Consider the following 18,871-nt stretch of genomic DNA (forward strand, 5'->3'; position numbering starts at 1 on the left):
CAAATGCCGCCAACCACCATGTGGCAGAGTTTCTTCTTGTGTCCAACTTGTCAATGGTAAGTTGGTGAGTGCAAACAAAAATTGGCATCCCCTAGTACCATTTTGGGTGCTAGGTGGGCACTTGGCAAGATTTTCTCAACACAGGAGGTCACGACAGTCCGCGGGCAGGAAGCTGCCGCTTGAGTAGAAAACCTGCAGAAAAGAGGCAGCACCCTCTAGCTCGCCGCATGGTGCAGTTCACCCTCAATTTTCGTCGCAGAACAAGCTCCCGGTGCTAAAAATCAGCATGACGTGCCGCTTTCTGCCCACTAGAGGAAATCCACAGAATCTTGCGCAGGTTTCATGCAACTCCACGAAATTCCGTTTCCTCAGTTGTACAAGCAATTCGTCAACAATCATATTGTTCCGGGTTTAAAGTAACAATTTTTAACCTGCTTGAAGTAGTTACACTTTCCTAGAAGACTCACATTATAAATGCCAGTTCCCTTTAACTGAAGCACAGTAGGGTCTTTCTTGCCCTACTCAAGGGAACACTGCATGCTTGTTACCAAGCATGCAATGTATGTCCGATTATATTTCCTCTCTACCAGCAGCAACAACACAACTACACTGTCAGATTTTTACAGTATGCTCCACCAAATGCACAGGGAAACATATGTTTGCAATCGGTTAAGTCATGCTTTCTCAACCGTGCAATGTATATTTTAAAACCAACTGCTGCACTTCGAATTTCAAATACCAAAAGAAATTAGATATGTTGACAGAGATGCGAAAATAGCTTTGATTGAAAGTCCAAATATTTTTAAGTTATCCACGAAAACAAAAACAGAGTCGTGTTATCGTATTATGCATGTTTGACACACAGTTAACCTCAAACTCTGCAAAACGTGTTCCCTTGTAGATATAGAAGCCACGTCTTGGCTAGTACAGTAATTTGGGAGCCACGGCATGAGCAACGAATAAAAGCATAGTTGACTCTTGGGGCACATGTAAAAAAAAAAACGTTGACTTAAGACTGTTTTAAACCTCTTAAGGATCACGAGGGCCTAATTTACAAAGGAGTTCGTCCTCGTTTGAGATAACCTAAGGTCTGTTTTGAGTCAAGGAAAACCCAAAACTAATCAAGCCCAACAGTTTTATGGTTGTCATAAGACAGGAAAGATAGTTTTAAGATTAACTTTATCGAAAGTAAACCCCTTTTACGTGATTTGCCTCTCCTGCGCCATACAATATTAACATATGTAGACAATGTTACAAAAAATCTGGCACTACCCTGGATAACGTGACGTGTGAAAGAGGCAAATTATTTTGCAGATATATCCCGTTTATTTAACTAGTACTGAGTACTGGTGGTTTGTTTCTAAGCACAACCGATTTTTTAAGGGAAGTGAGGAGATGTGGGGTAGTTTACACACAAACACAAAGCAGATGTTTGAGAAGTGAGGAACAGAGCACAGGGCCCAGATTTACAAATGTTTTGCTTTACTTTTTTAAAGCAAACCCAATGCAAAATATTACGTTTTGGAATATTGTGATTTGCGTTAGATTGTAAACCAAAGTGTAACAAAAATGTGTAGTGAGTGAGTTCCATGGGTGGTGCGTAGCCATTCACTTGCAACAACCTATGAGTTTTGACACATCTATCTACAAACAAGTGTATACAGAGGTTTGCGCCAAAAACCTATATCTCCACAAGACTGACGTAACAAGGAGAAACGCTTTCATTATACAGTACACACACAATGTGGGAAACATCCTATAGCATAGTTTTTGTACTGGAAAGGACCACTTCCAGCACAAAACCTATGCTTTCCACAATGCAGACACCGTTGCTCTATGGTGCAAGGGTGATGGCAGCCAAAAGTAGGCCAGTGCATGATGAGAGCAAAACAGTGTCACAAATTAGTAGATATTATGGTTTTCTGCTCTCTTCCTTTAACGCAATACAGTTCAGCAAGTTCATTTATTGTGCGGCGTTGCATTAGTTCTTTCTAATTCTGTTCCTTGGTCTCCAATATTCTAGAGGACAACTCAAGCAGTGGACTGTCTCTCCTTCCTCCGAGTTTCTTTGGTGGCAGCTGAATAGTGGTACCCACAGATTAAACTCTGAACCCCCATGACTCTTGCTTCATGCAGTGGTACTCAAGTTATTTACACCTGTCTGGCTACTGCAAAGGCTCGTCTGGCTTAGAGCATGGTTCTCGTAAATGGTTAACATCTGGAAAAACGTTTCCTTATTGGGTAGTCGCAAAGAAGATGGTTCCTTGAGGAACCCTTTTATTGTTCATTTATTTGTAGAGACTGGAGGTGTCAGGTTTTTTAAAGAATGTGTTTCGAATGAGAAGTTGAATCCTAGCTTAGTCACTGGTCCAAATAATTCAAGCCATCCCCCTGTCGCTCAAACTATAACTATAAATAGAGTGCATTTGTATATATATATTTTTTAAACTAGAGGAGGGCGTATTTGTGAAGACTGCCACTTCTCCCCCTTCACTAATTTAATTTACATTTTGCTTGCAAGGTAAATTGCAAAACTTGCAGAGTTTGAAAAGACGTTTGTAAAAAAGAAGCGCAACTTTTTGCAGCCCTTTACTATATAATGGGAAGAATTTTGGCTGCCATTCAGGGCCACGAGCAGCAGTAGGTAGGCTGGTGTTGCTCAGCAAAACAAACACGATTCCCTGCCCCCAGAGCCCTGTACTCAGCAAGGCAAGACTTCTGTCAGTGGAGAGTCACCGATATTCGCAGCTGCCAGCCTGCAGCTTTTTACCTGTTGTCACTCAGGACACCCTAGAGTGGTAGTAGAAGGTACACTGCCCCCACTTCAGAGCCAATGTTGTGCCCATGGGGCATCCCGAATGAGGTGCACCCAATGATACCCTGCAGTGGGATGGCCGGACTTTGAAAACCAAAAACCGGGTATTCCACAAACATAGGAGTAAGACTATTATTTTGCATGGACAAAATGCAAAGAACGGCCTGATTGAAAGTGTTCACCCAACATAGAAAACAGTGATGGAGAGGCACTAATGTGAATTAAATGCAACTCTTACACATTGTATTATGTGTGTAATTACATTATTTTCAGCCAGGGATGGCTAACTATTTCGGTATTGGAACAGTTGAGAACTTGCCTCATTGTGTTTTCATTTCACCCTTGATAAAAGGTGGGATATGTATTAAATTTACCGGAATAGATGGTAAAAGAACTGATAATTTCCAGCCACTCTAACCCGCAACCTGGTGGGCATCCAGCTGCGGTAAATCGTCACGTGTTGAGCCGAGTGGCCTAACTTTGCCTCAGGTAAAGTCAGCAAAGTTTACTGACTTTGCCAAATTTTCAGTTTGGAAATTTAAATCTTTATGTGCCTCAATCAATCAATCAATCAATACATTTATAGAGAGCGCTACTCACCCGTGAGGGTCTCAAGGCGCTGAAGGGGGGGGGGCGTTAACTGCTCGAATAGCCAGGTCTTGAGGTGCTTCCTGAAGGTGAGATGGTCTTGTGTCAGTCGAAGGTGTGCGGGGAGGGAGTTCCATGTCTTGGCGGCCAGGTAGGAGAACGATCTTCCTCCGGTTGTGGTTTTGCGGATCCGTGGGACGATGGCGAGGGCGAAGCTGGCGGAGCGGAGCTGGCGGGTGGGAGTGTAGAAAGAGAGGCGGTTGTTGAGGTATTCGGGGCCCATGTCGTGGAGCGCTTTGTGTGCGTGGGTGAGGAGCCTGAATGTGATCCTCTTGCTGACGGGGAGCCAGTGCAGGTTTCTCAGGTGGGGAGTTATGTGACTGTGGCGAGGGATGTTGAGGATGAGTCGTGCAGAGGCGTTCTGTATTCGCTGCAGTTGTTTCTGGAGTTTGGCTGTGGTTCCTGCGTACAGGGCGTTCCCGTAGTCCAGTCGGCTGGTGACGAGGGCCTGGGTGACCGTCTTTCTGGTTTCGGTGGGGATCCACCGGAAGATCTTTCGGAGCATGCGCAGGGTGTTGAAACATGAAGAGGAGATGTCGTTGACTTGTTTGGTCATCGTGAGGGAGGAGTCCAGGATGAATCCCAGGTTGCGTGCGTGGTCTGTGGGTGTAGGTGCAGTGCCCAGCGCTTTCGGCCACCAGGAGTTGTCCCAGGCAGATGGGAATTGTCCGAGGATGAGGACCTCCGTATTGTCTGAGTTCAGTTTCAGACGGCTGAGCTTTATCCATTCCGCGACGTCCTTCATTCCTTCCTGGAGGTAGGTTTTGGCGGTGGCTGGGTCTTTGGTGAGGGAGAGTATCAGCTGGGTGTCGTCGGCATAGGAGATGATGTTGAGGTTGTGTTCGCGTGCGATGGCGGTGAGGGGGCTCATGTAGATATTGCCTCTAAAAGTACACAACCATACAGGGGGCTAACAGTCCAATAATGTCTCAACCTATGCCTATCCACTCACAGGATAACAGGCCTCTAGGCCTAGTTCACCATACCACCCTCTACATCTCCAAATATCTACTCTGACCATAAAGCCCCACGTTCGTGCACAAATGACACAAGAAAATGGCCTTTCCACATACCTTCAACAGACCCCACATCTCAGCATCTAACCAACACTGAGCAAAGTTAAAAACCAAAGCCTCTTTTATATGCTAGGGGATGCTCCTTCCGTATTAAAAAAACACTAGCATAACTTTATACTTTGACTTGTGTTCCCATCCACTATATTCCCATTAAACATGGGTCAGTGTTCACTGCTAATATTTGGCATGGCCTGCATGAATTAGAATCACGACAAGACCAGATCAGCATTCCATCTATCTGGAGTCAGTAGATTAAGCCCTGTAACATAGTGTAATTGGTAACACATATGGCGAAAACAGTGGCAAGGAGCGCTATATACAAAAAAGTTATTATCATTATAACTATTATTATTATGATCACTGATTAATGCACTGGGTAAACCCAGGACCAGTGCTTAATTTGAGCCAATGGTTTCCGGTGTTCGCCACCAGCGCTTAATTGTCAGCACTGGCATTTATGACAGCTGGTGCATGTTGGCGTTGTTTGTGTCATCTAGACATAAGCAGAACAACAGTTGTTTATTAATTAAATATACATTCAAATCACCTGAAGTGTGTCGCCGAAGCTATTCTTCTCCCTTTGGGGGGCTTGAACAGTCTGAGCAACACTTAAGGGCACTGGAATACTATACATCAGATTCTCCAGCTCCTAAAACTTACTGCCCTCTGATCAATGCCCTCTCTCTTCCAAACATGTCACCATCACAATAATTGTCTTGATCATATTTAATTTTATTGCACTCTAACACCCCCTTGCATCACAAATGTTCTTTGAAATGTCTTCCTCAATCTCTGACGACACTCCACCTGTTATCAGTTGCTGAGTCGTTGGTGATTTCAGCTTCAGGGGTATGAGAAAACTATATCCAGTTTTTCGTAGAATGGTGCAGTTGTACAACACCACATCTGTGATGTTATTGCAGATTTTAAAAAGAACCGAAAAACCCCAAAAATTAGAGCTGCGCAAAAGTTGCAATTTTCTTTATATGTTATATGTATTATGCACCATACATACTTTTAGCAGTTACTTTGAGTACCTTTTCTCAATAGGGGTATATTTTACACACAAAAAAGTCCAAAGAGATGTAGGAAACAAGTTAGACAAGAAAAGTTCTCAATTGGGGAGATAATGGCCTAGATATATCAAAGGGTTTTGCCCATTCTGTGTCTGTGGGAAAATGTGTTGGTACATATGGCCCAATTTCTCTCAGGAAGGCATTTCTACAAAAAAAACAGTCTCCAACTGGCAAATAATAATGCAGAATGCTGTTTTATGTGAAATGGCAAACATTTCACACATTTTGTGCAATGTGAAATTCGGTAATGACACAAAATTATTCTAATTTAACTGTTCTAGTAAAATAGGCTGAAATCAGATTACCGCACAATTTTTCCATTGCACCCATGGTCTGAATAAACACCCACGTGCAATGATCAATCTATTTGAAAGATCAATTAATGGAGGTTTAGGATAAGTAAGAGAGCAAGGTGACAATTTGATTGTTACTTCTCATAGGTAAAGGTACCTATTAGTGCCGCTGCCTTTTTTAATACAGGATGCTAATTTGTCCATTGATTAAAACCCTCCCAGGTGTGCAAGTGGTCTTTGTTCCTCCCGGCTGACCTGAGCACCTTCCACTTTATTGAGTACACTGGGAACCACTTATGATGCAAACAGGCCGCAGTTTATTATACCTTGCATAATACATGGTTTATCAAAACACATTACTTGGTTATTGTAATACAAAGCTCAAATGGACTGTATTTACACAGTATTCGTCCCTACTAATATTTTGACCGCAAGACTTATCCCAGTCCTGTGCTATGGCCCCTTAGCAGGTGTCTAGTGATTGGGGCTGCCAGGCTTCCCTTGCTACCGTGATCTGTGTGGGTAGCCATCAGGTCCAGCCCAGGCTGCAAATGCCGTGTCCGCTTAAATCTGTCCCTTGCTGACCAAAATGATTGGGTTTTCTTAATATGCTTTTGGTATTTATTCCTCACATCAACCTCTTTATAGGTGATGTGACTAATGTGGTGTGTCCCAATCATAGTTTTAGTAAACAATTAAGCAGGAATGACCACATCACCTAAGAAATATTATTCGATAGAGCATTAAGACAATAGAAATGTTTGTTCAAGTCAATGTGACCTGTAATGCTCACACTTGGCGCGCTGCAACAAATCGTGCTTCTCAGTACAAAGCCAGAGCAAGAAGCCACCTAGAATTCCAAGAGCAGTCCTTGGTACAGTGACCCTGAAGCGGTAAATAATGCCCATAACTAAGAGGAGGAGTTACACTACTGTGCCGAGAGTGGAAAGAATCCTTGCATAATCCCTGGTATTGTTCTTATACAAAGAGTACATATGCTTCCAAGGCTTCCTTGACGCCGCACCATCCCAAGCTTGGCTGAAGTAGCTGTAGGCAGGAATTACATCACACAAACCTACCTCCCATTGGAAACGAGAGCCAACAACACTCACTACCAGCATTAGTTGATGCGCATGCTATTGTGTTGGCATAAATGTAATCAGTAGAGATTGTACTGTTAATAAACAGCCACTGGTAAGAGTTAATCTTATATTGAGTCCCAGTCTACTTCTCACTAGTATATCAAAAGGGGCAATTGCGGATACAGAAAAAGAAGTCTTGCACCTTTAACAACCACCACCAATAGGCCTTCTAGGACGTGCTTTGTTTGATGATGTCATTTTGGGTCATGAGATATATTGTGGCATCATTCACCAAATGGCTCCTTTAAGATTGGCATTTAAAAGTCTACGCAAAAGCCAAACGCAAAAACTCCCCGGCACAAAAATCATTTTGGCACGTGTTCTCGAGCTGTGCCACATCTATTTTCACACTAGAGCAAATAATTATGAGCACTGTACCCAAATGGTGCTCGTGCTATTTTTGCACTTTTCCCCTTTCTTGCACGTGCAGTTAGCAGTGGCGTAACAACAGCCCACAAAGCCCCAGCGGTGCGGGAGTGGGAGGCGAGCTCCAGGGGTTCCCCTCCATCACTGTGCACATGCAGCAGCTCAGAGCTCTTGACTGTCTGTAGCATTGGGGACCCCTCCGTGTACTTTGCAAGGGGGTCCCCTCCAGTTTCATCACGCCAGTGACAGTTCCACATCTTAAAAGTACAGGGTGATTTTTGTTAGGAGCCCGCTACGAGTGCTGCTGAATTCCAGGGTGGCTCTATACCAAGACATCCTAGTCTTCATTCCACCTCATGCCTCTTTCTTTCACCACAGTTAGGGCTCGATTCACACATGGCCTCTGCACTTGTGGCTGAGGTCCCTAAGTTATGGTGGGGAACTTGCTCTCGTGGTGTAACCTCTGCAATGAGAAACTGCAACGAGGAGGTTCTCCGAGAGTGAAGGGCCCCCGCCACAGAGCGGAGGTCTTTCCTGAATCGGACCATTAGTCATTCCAATGGGCAGGTTACCGCAGGTGCTCCTAGGTACGGGCTATCTGAACTTCTTTAATTTGAAAATCAGTGCCAGCACTTCTCATCAGTGTTGCAATACTTTTAATGGGAGAGTACTGGCACTTCTCAGGGGCACACAGATACTCCTAGTGAGTAAATCACATTTTATATTATCATTTTAAGGGCGGACCACCCGGCACCTCCTCTTTCTCTATCTGATTCTAGCAGGTTCTTTTTCATCACCACGATCTCCCTTTTTGCCGGCTTTCTTACTTTCTTTTCGTATATTCTTCTTTCCTTTCTCCCATTATTTCTGTAACTCCGCTGCCTCTATTTTCATGTTCCATGACAACGTCCAAAAACAGCGTGGCCGAGTGCGCACAGTGTCAATAGATTTTCCGTAATCAAACTTCAATACCAGCATAAAGTTTTTTAAATTCAAGTCTGGAAATTAACGGTTAGTAGCATTCTAGATCATGTAATTAAAATATGAGGTAAGCGTCTACATGAAAATATAAGTATTGTTAAAAAAGAAAAACACTGTAAATTGACATTTTTAAAGATACCAGGTTTTAATTTCCACCTGTTTAAAAATATGGTTTACTGAAAGCGACCGTTGTAACTCCATGTCCGTTCATAAAAGGGCATACTAAACAATAACAAGATTCCTGCTTCTGGCCGGTAAACCTCGTCATAGATGTCATTGGTTGCATCTGTGACCACCACAGAAGTGCCTGGGAGCTAGAGGAAGGCTGCTTTCATGGGGGACAGGCGCACGCAACACTTTATAAGTACATCAATCAGTGGCGCTTATGCTTACCTCTTGGGTCTCCTGTAGAGCACCACGTAGAGGAGTACGGCTCCCACCGAAGCAGCTGTAGCTGCCGCCACCGCCGCCGTGGCTTGGTTTGGGAGAGGCATTCCGCCGGCCCAGATGTTCGCGCGCGATGCTTCCTGCTCGGAAACTTTTCTGGGACTGCTGCCTTTCTTTCCTGCGTCTCAGCACGCACACTGCAGCTCCGCGGAGGCCTCTCGTTTCCTCTTGGTCCCTAACGAAACGAGGTTCCTCCCTTTACCTCACGGCCTGTAAATATCTGCATATTAGTACCACCTGCTTTTGGGACGCCTTGGTTCTGGGGCGAAAACTCTTAATATACTCTCCATCTCGCCCACTCTGCCCCTCCCCTCGGCCGCTCAGCCGTCCCTTTCGCCCCAACGGTCAGTACAGCGCGAGATGGGCTTTTGGTTGCTGGGACAACGGGAATAGACTCCTCCGCAGCGTCAGCGGGGCCACAGTGATATCTTTATGACGTAGCGAGCAATATGATGTCACGGCTCTGTTGCTTTAACGGTCTGCTGCGTGCCTGACGCGACTCAAAACCTCAGCGCGTGCAGGACTGGCGCTCGAGAAGCTGTGGAGTTAGTGGCGTTGTCTAAGGCGGGGAGCAGAGTGAGATGAAGGGAGGGGGTGGGGGAGGGGAGGGGTAAAAGGAAGATAAGTAAGTGGAAGGGTGTGAAAGATGAAGTAAAGGATAGAAGAAAGAGAACAAAGGCAGATACCAAGTGAGAGATATAGGGAAAGGGTAGGAAGAGGAGAGACAATGAACGGAAAGCATCAGGCAAAATGAAGGCAAGGTGGGAGAGAGAAAATCGAAAAGATTAGGCGTACAGAGGGAAGGGAGTAACGGAAGGAAGGTGGATCGAGAGGAGGGAGAGTGGGAAAAAAGAAGGAAAACAGTGAGGAGAGAAGGGATATGACATTGAAGTGAGGTAGAAAATAAAAGTAAGGCACATGAGAAGACAAGGAAGGAAAGGAGGAGACCGTGTGGAATTAAGGGCTAAAGCAGTGATACTCAAAAATACGGCAGGGGGCCGCTTGTGGCCCTCCTGACCTTTACATGTGACCTCCTGGTCAACAAGAACACTGGTCTGCTATTTTCTGGAAAGATGGCAAATATTCAGAAAGATGTTAAATAAGTAGTAAAGCATTTATTTACATGCTAACTGAAGTAAAAGAAAAGAAGCACATATCAAGTCTTGCACCACTTAACTTTAGAAACACATTCATTTTAAACACATTTTGCAACAAACGCGTAAAATGTGATAAAGTCTCTTTAAAAATCCCAAAAAGTATATTTTATTAACATGCAGAAGTGTTTTAACATAGTATATCAGATATCAGTGCATTGAGTAGTGCTTTTGGAAAGTGATAGTTCTCAAAAATGAATGTTGAAACATTCATGCCTCATCCCACCCTGACAACTATCAATTCAAACAGTGAACTAACAGGCAAGTCAGTTGTCACATGGACCCCTCTGGGTCCCTTGGGTAGTTATTATAAATAGATAACATTATAATTTATTAAAACAAACACAAAAGTAAGTTCGGTACAGCGCACTCCCAAACTAATTTGTTTCAGGCTGCTCTTAAAGTGATAAAGAAGAAAGAGGAGGCATATAAAGTGATATAAAGCAATAGCCTAGGAACACACAATTTGTCCAAGTGGAGAAGCCTGAATTGTTCACAGGTTTTCTAATTTCACATTTAGCAGTTTCATTTAATTCCAAATCAATAATCAAGTTACTTAACTTTTACACTCAACTCTTCCCCAGGTAGTGATACACATTCAGCATTATAGAGCAAGTCTATGACACTTCTTGGGAATGGGCGCTTCATTTAGAGGGCAGTATGGAATAAAACCCTTAAAATAACTCCATGATTCACTGTCCACACCATGTACATGCTTCGCTTTCCCTGTGCCACCTTGCCGTATGTTTCACTGAGGGCCCACTTAGATTGCTCGTATTTTAGTTTGCTTGCACAATTAGGCTGCTTTGCCTTACTGAAACAAGTGGGAAGGGTATGCCAAGACATGGGTCCCATGCTCACTGCGACACTGGATTCAAGCTAGCCTGGCTGATTAGGGGTGATGCCCAGAAACCGATCCCAGGATGCTTGTTTCTGGTCCAGGGAGGACCTGGCTTAGCAGTTCGGGCTGGACAGCTTCCATGAGGAGCAGGGCCACAACTGATTTGCATACAGCTCGATCCAAACTGGGACGTGTCGTGGTGAGCAAAAGAATGATGGCTTAATCCCAGATCTTTGTGACTGGGGGTGAATGTTTGCATTGTTTAGCATTCCTTCCATCATTTGTTCCTTTTGCTTTTGTCGCCCTAAGTGGGAAGGGTATGCCCAGACGTGGGTCCCGTGCTCACTGTGCTACTGGATTCAAGCTAGCCTGGCTGATGTGGGGTGATGCTCCAAACTAGTCCCAGGATGCTTGTTTCTGGTCCAGGGAGGACCTGGCTTGGCAGTTCAGGCTGGACGGTTCCCATGAGGAGCAGGGTCAAGACTGATTTGCATATGGCTGGTTCCAAACTGGGGTGGCGTGGTGAGCAAAAGAACAATGGATTAAACCCACATCTTTGTGAGTGGGGGTGAATGTTTGGATTGTTCAGCATTCTGCCCATCATTTTTTCCTTTTACTAGTAGGCCTGCAGCACTTTTTGTACAACCCACTTAAGTAGCCTTTTTAAACATGTCTCGGGCCCGCCACTGCTGCCTGTGTGTGCAGTTTTAAACTGCCATTTTGACCTACAAAATAAAACTTTTTTCCAGGCCCAAACCTTCCTTTGAAATACATATGTCGCTACTAGGGTTGGCCCTTAACAGTCCATAGAGCAAGATGCCTTGTATATAAAAAGATGGAGATGCACTTTTAAGTTTTACATGTCCTGGTAGTGATAAACTCTCACATTAATTTTTCGCTATTGCAAGGCCGACCTCTAACATAGGATAACATTGGGTTACCTTATTACATTTGATAAGAGCTAACTTTTGATTGAAAACAGGGAGGAAAGTCATGTTTGGTGTCTGAGGAATTGCAATGTAAAATCCTCTTTCATGATAAAGTCAGATTTTAAATCACAATTCTAAAAATGCCACTTTTAGAAAGTTTATATAAGGGGAAACAACGGTTCCTGTGGACTCATAAAAAATGATTCAAGCAATATAATTTGCACAATCGCAATAAAAAGAGGGTAGAATAATGTCAGAGGGCAAGGAAACACCAACACATTTGTACAATTATGACTTGTTTTATAAACACAACAGACTTATCATATACATTGTTTAAATTTACAATAGAACAGATATTTGTGCACTGTGTCCCAAAGTGAAAAATGGAACCTAATCATAAGTGGCAGGGTGTATATTTATATACAAGGTTTCCATAAATCTTAAAAGGCGACCATTCTTGTATAATTTCTTTGTAAACAGCAACTGCATATAATAATACGCGCTGGGCAATGGTTTGATCTTTCAGCTTGTCGACGGCGTTTCAACCCTCTATCAGTACGGGGTCTCCTCAGGACTAGTGATGCAGGGACATCTATAATGAAATAATAAGAGCATAAGGCCCATGTACCGGCACAAATGCGAGAAATAAAAAAGGGGGGACATCCAGTGTGAATTACCTGGATTGCTTAATGCGCAGCCTTGTGAACTAGTGCTGTGCCACAAGTGAGAAGTGAAAGGGTATTACTCACAAGAGGACCAGTTCGGGTACTGCCGGGGGGAAATGGGAGAGAAGGAGAGTATGGTTAAGGGAAAGCGGTGAGACAGGGCAGGATATGTGATGCACTTTGATTCAAAAGGTGCTCTTACCTCAGTGTGAGCAAAGGCTGGCAGTCAGGGGTACGGTTTGGCCGACCAGCTCTTTACATCAACTCGCTATAGACATAGCGGTATGGTTAATCCCTGGTAAGATCTGGAAACAGTGACAATGCACTGTGTAGGTCTATGGATTTAATAAAAGGAGAGGTTGGTTTCTAGAGAAGGCGGTGAGCGTAAGGTATTGCGCTCTTCAGTTATAGTTATTCTTACCTGGATGATATTCTGTGCGCGAAGAATCACAGCATCTGTATTCCCAAGCTACGTGAGTCAGCTTCAAGGATGGTACAATGACAGTGATCGCTTTGGAAGACTGCTCCTTTATGCAGTGTTTCCCGCCTTTTTGCATTGAGAACCGGCAGCCCTTGCTAGGGATAGTGGAAAACACCGTTCAATCTGGTGCTCGGTATCCGTGAAGGATAGAAAGTAAAGAAAGACCTCTGTGTTCTTGTGGCACAAGTGTAAATGCTGCGCTGCTGTTAAATGCAAGTGATATTGTGAGGCATGTGATATTGTGAGGCATTAACTAAATTCTTATGCAAAGGGAACAGATACAGGAATTTTGATCATGATCAAGGACAGTATCATAATTATTAGTCATCATTTACAAAAATCATATTTTTGAGAGAACTTCATATTATATTACATATGATTTGGTATAAGTAAAACCATTTGTTAGGAATAGTGTGAGAGATAAAATTAAACAGTGAACATTAAAATACTTCATATTTCATATCAAAATGGCATTTCACCTTTGGTTTCGGATTAGTACACAAATAATCAATTTTAAGTTCTTATTGGAGGGTGGTGACATACCCCCTCCATTCCGCAGCAGACTTAAGACCATCATCTATTGAGTTGACCCTCATTGCGTTGTAGTATGTGTGTAATGTCACCTTCCCTCTCTGGTAGAGTGGCAACATCAATTACTTGCCATCTTAGTACGTCTGCAGTGTGATTTTTCTCATTGTAGTGCGACACCAGAGGGGCATTGGGAACCGATCTACGTATGCGACTACGGTGTTGACTAATACGTGCTTTGACCGGTTGTTGCGTTTGTCCAATGTATGGGAGTCCGCAGGGACACCAAATACAGTACACTACATTTTGTGTGTTACAGTTGGAAAAGGTTAATAGATCATGCTTCACATTGCCATGTTCAAATGTGGCAGTGTTAAACGTGAGATCACAGGAGACACAATTGCCGTATTTGTGATGCCCTTTGATTTTGGGAAGGCCCCAAGCGCTGATAAGTGTATTGGTATTATTAATCTGGATATCTGTGGCAGATCTGACAAGATGGCAAAGGTTGTAACGCATACAATCTTTTCAAGATTTGGTTTTGTTTTTGTTTTTAGCATTTCCTCTCTGGGGCAATGCCGAGCCCGTTTAAGTGACTTCTTCACTAGTCTATTTGGACAGCCTCTCTTGACTAGTTTCATTCTTAATATTTCAGCTTCTCGCATATAGTCAGCTTTATATGTGCAGTTACGCTGCACCCTCATAAATTGGCCAAATGCTAATCCATCTCTTAAGGCACGGGGGTGTTGGGTGCGATAAGATAAAAGTGTGTTTCTTTCAGTAGTCTTTCTGTGGAGGGAGGTGTAAAGTGTGCCACTGTCATGGTTGACATTTAAGTCTAGAAATGCTGTACTGGATTCATGTACCGTAGACGTGAATGAAAGATGAGTTTGGATAGTGTTGAGGTATGTGACGAAGTTATTAAAATCAGTTTCATGGATTACCATTTGGCCAATTTTTGAGGGTGCGGCGTAACTGCACATATAAAGCTGACTATATGCGAGAAGCTGAAATATTAAGAATGAAACTACATACAAAAGAGGGAAAAATATCAAAGATCATCTTGTCAGATCTGCCACAGATATCAAGATTAACAATACCAATACACTTTAAGCTGCCTCTGTCCTTCGCGGACCGAATCGCGCTGATAAAGATGGTGGTGCTTCCGCGTTTTCTGTATCTATTTTTAAATATACCGATGCGCTTAACGAGAAATCACCTTGACCTGGGGCGGAAAAAAATCGCGGATTAAGTGGGAAGAGCTCACCCTTCCTTATTATCGGGGGGGATTCGCAGCACCAGATTTTTATCTTTACTATCTCTGCGCCCAGGCCCAGTACGCCTATTACTGGCAGCAGGATCCAGCATATATTCCTCATGTGGCGGTAGAGGCGGGGCAGTGCATCCGATACTGCTCAAGGCCATGATTGTTAATCGGCACACGGTCTTTGAAAAGGAAGAATTCGATACTGTACAAACGACAGCTAGGGTGTGGCAGGATTTGGGCAAGCGAGCCGGGAAGTTGCCATTATATGCACCTAGTATGCCGCTGCTGTATAACTCCGACCTCTCTGTCACTGGGGAAACTGGCGCATTGAGGACCCTTAAAGACATGGCTCTGTCTACCATGGGGGATGTGTTTCCTGGGGGCCAGTTCATAGAGCTGGACAATCTAAACGTTCCTGGAATGACTACGGTCATGCAGCGCTTTGTGTATACTAGGTTACGCTCTGCTGTGCGTGCACTTTATCCGCAGTTTCCTGCTGAGCCCCCTGTGCTGGAAGCGTTACAACTTATATACACCACCACGTCGGGAGCCAAATTAGTCACTCGGCTCTATCGGGCATCGCAGGGGGATTCGACTGCTATGGGCATGGCTGCACTCATAAAATGGAATGCCGTGCTTCCCACTGCGTTGTCTGAGGATGATTGGCAGGTCAGTTGCCGCTTAACGGGTCAACTGACGGCAAATGGCAATTTGCGGTTGGTGCACTTTAAATATTTGCATCAGCTATATTACACTCCAGCACAGTTGTGTAAGTATGGCTTGCAGGAGACTGACAACTGCAAGCGATGTAGCATGCCTGGTGCTGATTTTTATCATTTGGCGTGGGTATGCCCCAAGGTGCATGAATATTGGGTCTCAGTCACGCAAAGTCTGAGTCAGATGGTTGAGGAGCCTGTGGATTGTGCCCCGCAGGTGTGTCTATTGGGTGTCGTCTCCAAAATTAAGGCATCAAATAAGAAACTTGTGGCGATAGCCCTGTTGCTGGCTAAACAGAGGGTTTCCATATGTTGGGGGGGTAGGCCGGCGCCCACTATTAAGTTATGGCTACAGGATCTGGCTTACTGTCGGGACCAGCTACTCTGCTATGCTGAAGAACTACCAACAAAGTCTAAGTCGAGGCATATTTGGAGTCCACTCACGTCTTATATGCTGTCGCTAAATGCTACCTAATGCCTTGTTCCGTTTCTGTAGCGATGTCATGTCTCATACTGCCATCAGCTTTATTTTTATTGTTCTGCCCGGTGGAAAGCTGTGATGTAGTGCTCTGCAACTGTACAATGAGATCTGTCTGTGCTGTACCAATGCCCTGAATTGGATTATTGTATGACCATGTAGTGCTGTTGAAAATGTATAAAAAAAATAAAAAATAAAAAAACAATACCAATACACTTATCAGTGCTTGGGGCCTTCCCAAAATCAAAGGGCATCCCAAATGCGGCAATTGTGTCTCCTGTGATCTCACGTTTAACACTGCCACATTTGAACATGGCAATATGAAGCATGATCTATTAACCTTTTCCAACTGTAACACACGAAATGTAGTGTACTCTATTTGGTGTCCCTGTGGACTCCCATACATTGGACAAACGCAACAACCGGTCAAAGCACGTATTAGTCATACGTAGATCGGTTCCCAATGCCCCTCTGGTGTCACACTACAATGAGAAAAATCACACTGCAGACGAACTAAGATGGCAAGTAATTGATGTTGCCACTCTTCCAGAGAGGGGAGGTGACATTACACACATACTACAACGCAATGAGTGTCGTTGGATTGACAGGGTCAACTCAATAGATGATGGTCTTAACTCTGCTGCGGAATGGAGGGGGTATGTCACCACCCTCCAATAAGAACTTAAAATTGATTATTTGTGTACTAATCCGAAACCAAAGGTGAAATGCCATTTTGATATGAAATATGAAGTATTTTAATGTTCACTGTTTAATTTTATCTCTCACACTATTCCTAACAAATGGTTTTACTTATACCAAATCATATGTAATGTAATATGAAGTTCTCTCAAAAATATGATTTTTGTAAATGATGACTAATAATTATGATACTGTCCTTGATCATGATCAAAATTCCTGTATCTTTTCCCTTTGCATAATAATTTAGTTAATGCCTCACAATATTTCATGCCTCACAATATCACTTGCATTTAACAGCAGCGCAGCATTTACACTTGTGCCACAAGAACACAGAGGTCTTTCTTTACTTTCTATCCTTCATGGATACCAAGCACCAGATTGAACGGTGTTTTCCACTTTCCCTAGCAAGGCCTGCCAGTTCTCGATGCAAAAAGGCGGGAAACACTGCATAAAGGCGCAGTCTTCCAAAGCGATCACTGTCATTGTACCGTCCTTGAAGCTGACTCACGTAGCTTGGGAATACAGATGCTGTGATTCTTTGCGCACAGAATATCATCCAGGTAATAATAACTATAACTAAGAGCGCAATACCTTACACTCACCGCCTTCTCTAGAAACCAACCTCCCCTTTTATTAAGTCCATAGACCTACACAGTGCATTGTCACTGTTTCCAGAACTTACCAGGGATTAACCATACCGTTATGGCTATAACGAGTTGATGTAAAGAGCCGGTCGGCCAAACCAAAAACCTGACTGCCAGCCTTTCCTCACACTGAGGTAAGAGCACCTTTTGAATCAAAGTGCATCACATATCCTGCCCTGTCTCACCGCTTTCCCTTAACCATACTCTCCTTCTCTCCCATTTTCCCCCGGCAGTACCCGGACCGGTCCTCTTGTGAGTAATACCCTTTCACTTCTCACTTGTGGCACATCACTAGTTCACAAGGCTGCGCATTAAGCAATCCAGGTAATTTACACTCCATGTCCCCCCTTTTTATTTCTCGCATTTGTGCCAGTACATGGGCCTTATGCTCTTATTATTTCATTATAGATGTCCCTGCATCACTAGTCCTGAGGAGACCCCGTACTGATAGAGGGTCGAAACGCCGTCGACAAGCTGAAAGATCGAACCATTGCCCAGGCGTATTATTATATACAGTTGCTGTTTACAAAGAAATTATACAAGAATGGTCGCCTTTTAAGATTTATGGAAACCTTGTATATAAATATACACCCTGTCACTTACGATTAGGTTCCATTTTTCACTTTGGGACACAGTGCACAAATATCTGTTCTATTGTAAATTTAAACAATGTATATAATAAGTCTGTTGTGTTTATAAAACAAGTCATAATTGTACAAATGTGTTGGTGGTTCCTTGCCCTCTGACATTATTCTACCCTCTTTTATTGCGATTGTGCAAATTATATTGCTTGAATCATTTTTTATGAGTCCACAGGAACCGTTGTTTCCCCTTATATAACTATTACCCTAGTTCCGTTAGTGAGTAAGGTTCCCCTGTCCTTTCTCTTTTGACTTTTAGAAAGTTGCCATTTTTGTCCTAACCCTTTGTTGCTTGCAGCCTATATCCTAGGTCACATGACTAGGTGTAGCTGGCAGTAGCCTTTGTAGATTCCTCCCAGACAATATCACAATAGACGATCTGAATATTGGCAGATTGAGTCATCCTGACTTGATGTGAGGGAATATCTGTCACCTACCACACTAGCACTTTAAAAGGCACTGCTCAGCTCACTCAGGAAGGACTTCACACAAGCATATTGTGCCACCAGACAGAGTGGGACCAGTGCTGGGAGGCAATAGATTCCAGACACTTCTGGGGGGGGGGTTCCAGAAGCTTCTCCCACTTCAAAGGGGGCACAAGGTATAACAATGGGACCTCAAACCCACTCTTGAGTGCACTCCTTGGTTTATGGATACTACAGATGAAGGACTGCCCTGCTGCTAGCAGACTGCCCTGCGGCTGAGGCCTGGCCTGCTGTCTGAGAAGGAAGACTGGACCTGCACCATTCAACCCAGGCTGAAATCACTTCAAGGGACAGCTGACTGCCGAGCTACAGGGTCAAAAAAAGCTCCAGAGGCCTCTCTGCACCTGCTCAGCTGACCTGCTACCAGTGGACCTGTCTGGACCTGCAACTTGACCTGCCTGAGCTCTGCTGGCCTCAGCTGGAGTGAATGCCTGATCTCCAAGAGGTGCCTCCTAGGTCCTGGACCTTTGGTATGGCACCAGTTGAGCTCCTCCTTGAA

General features: G+C 43.9%; 1 protein-coding gene across 1 annotated transcript in view; it reads right to left on the reverse strand.

Annotated features, from left to right (window-relative positions):
• Positions 1-9,125, reverse strand: part of PTGIS (prostaglandin I2 synthase) — a 1,212,186-nt gene extending 1,203,061 nt beyond the window's left edge. The window contains exon 1 of the mRNA XM_085619439.1: positions 8,791-9,125. Coding sequence (XP_085475565.1) covers positions 8,791-8,891 — 101 coding nt within the window. The 5' untranslated portion in view covers positions 8,892-9,125. The remainder of the gene's footprint in view (positions 1-8,790) is intronic.
• Between the last annotated feature and the right edge of the window lie 9,746 nt (positions 9,126-18,871).

Source organism: Triturus cristatus, chromosome 7 (genome assembly GCF_964204655.1).
Source record: "Triturus cristatus chromosome 7, aTriCri1.1, whole genome shotgun sequence".
NCBI classification, from domain to species: domain Eukaryota; kingdom Metazoa; phylum Chordata; class Amphibia; order Caudata; family Salamandridae; genus Triturus; species Triturus cristatus.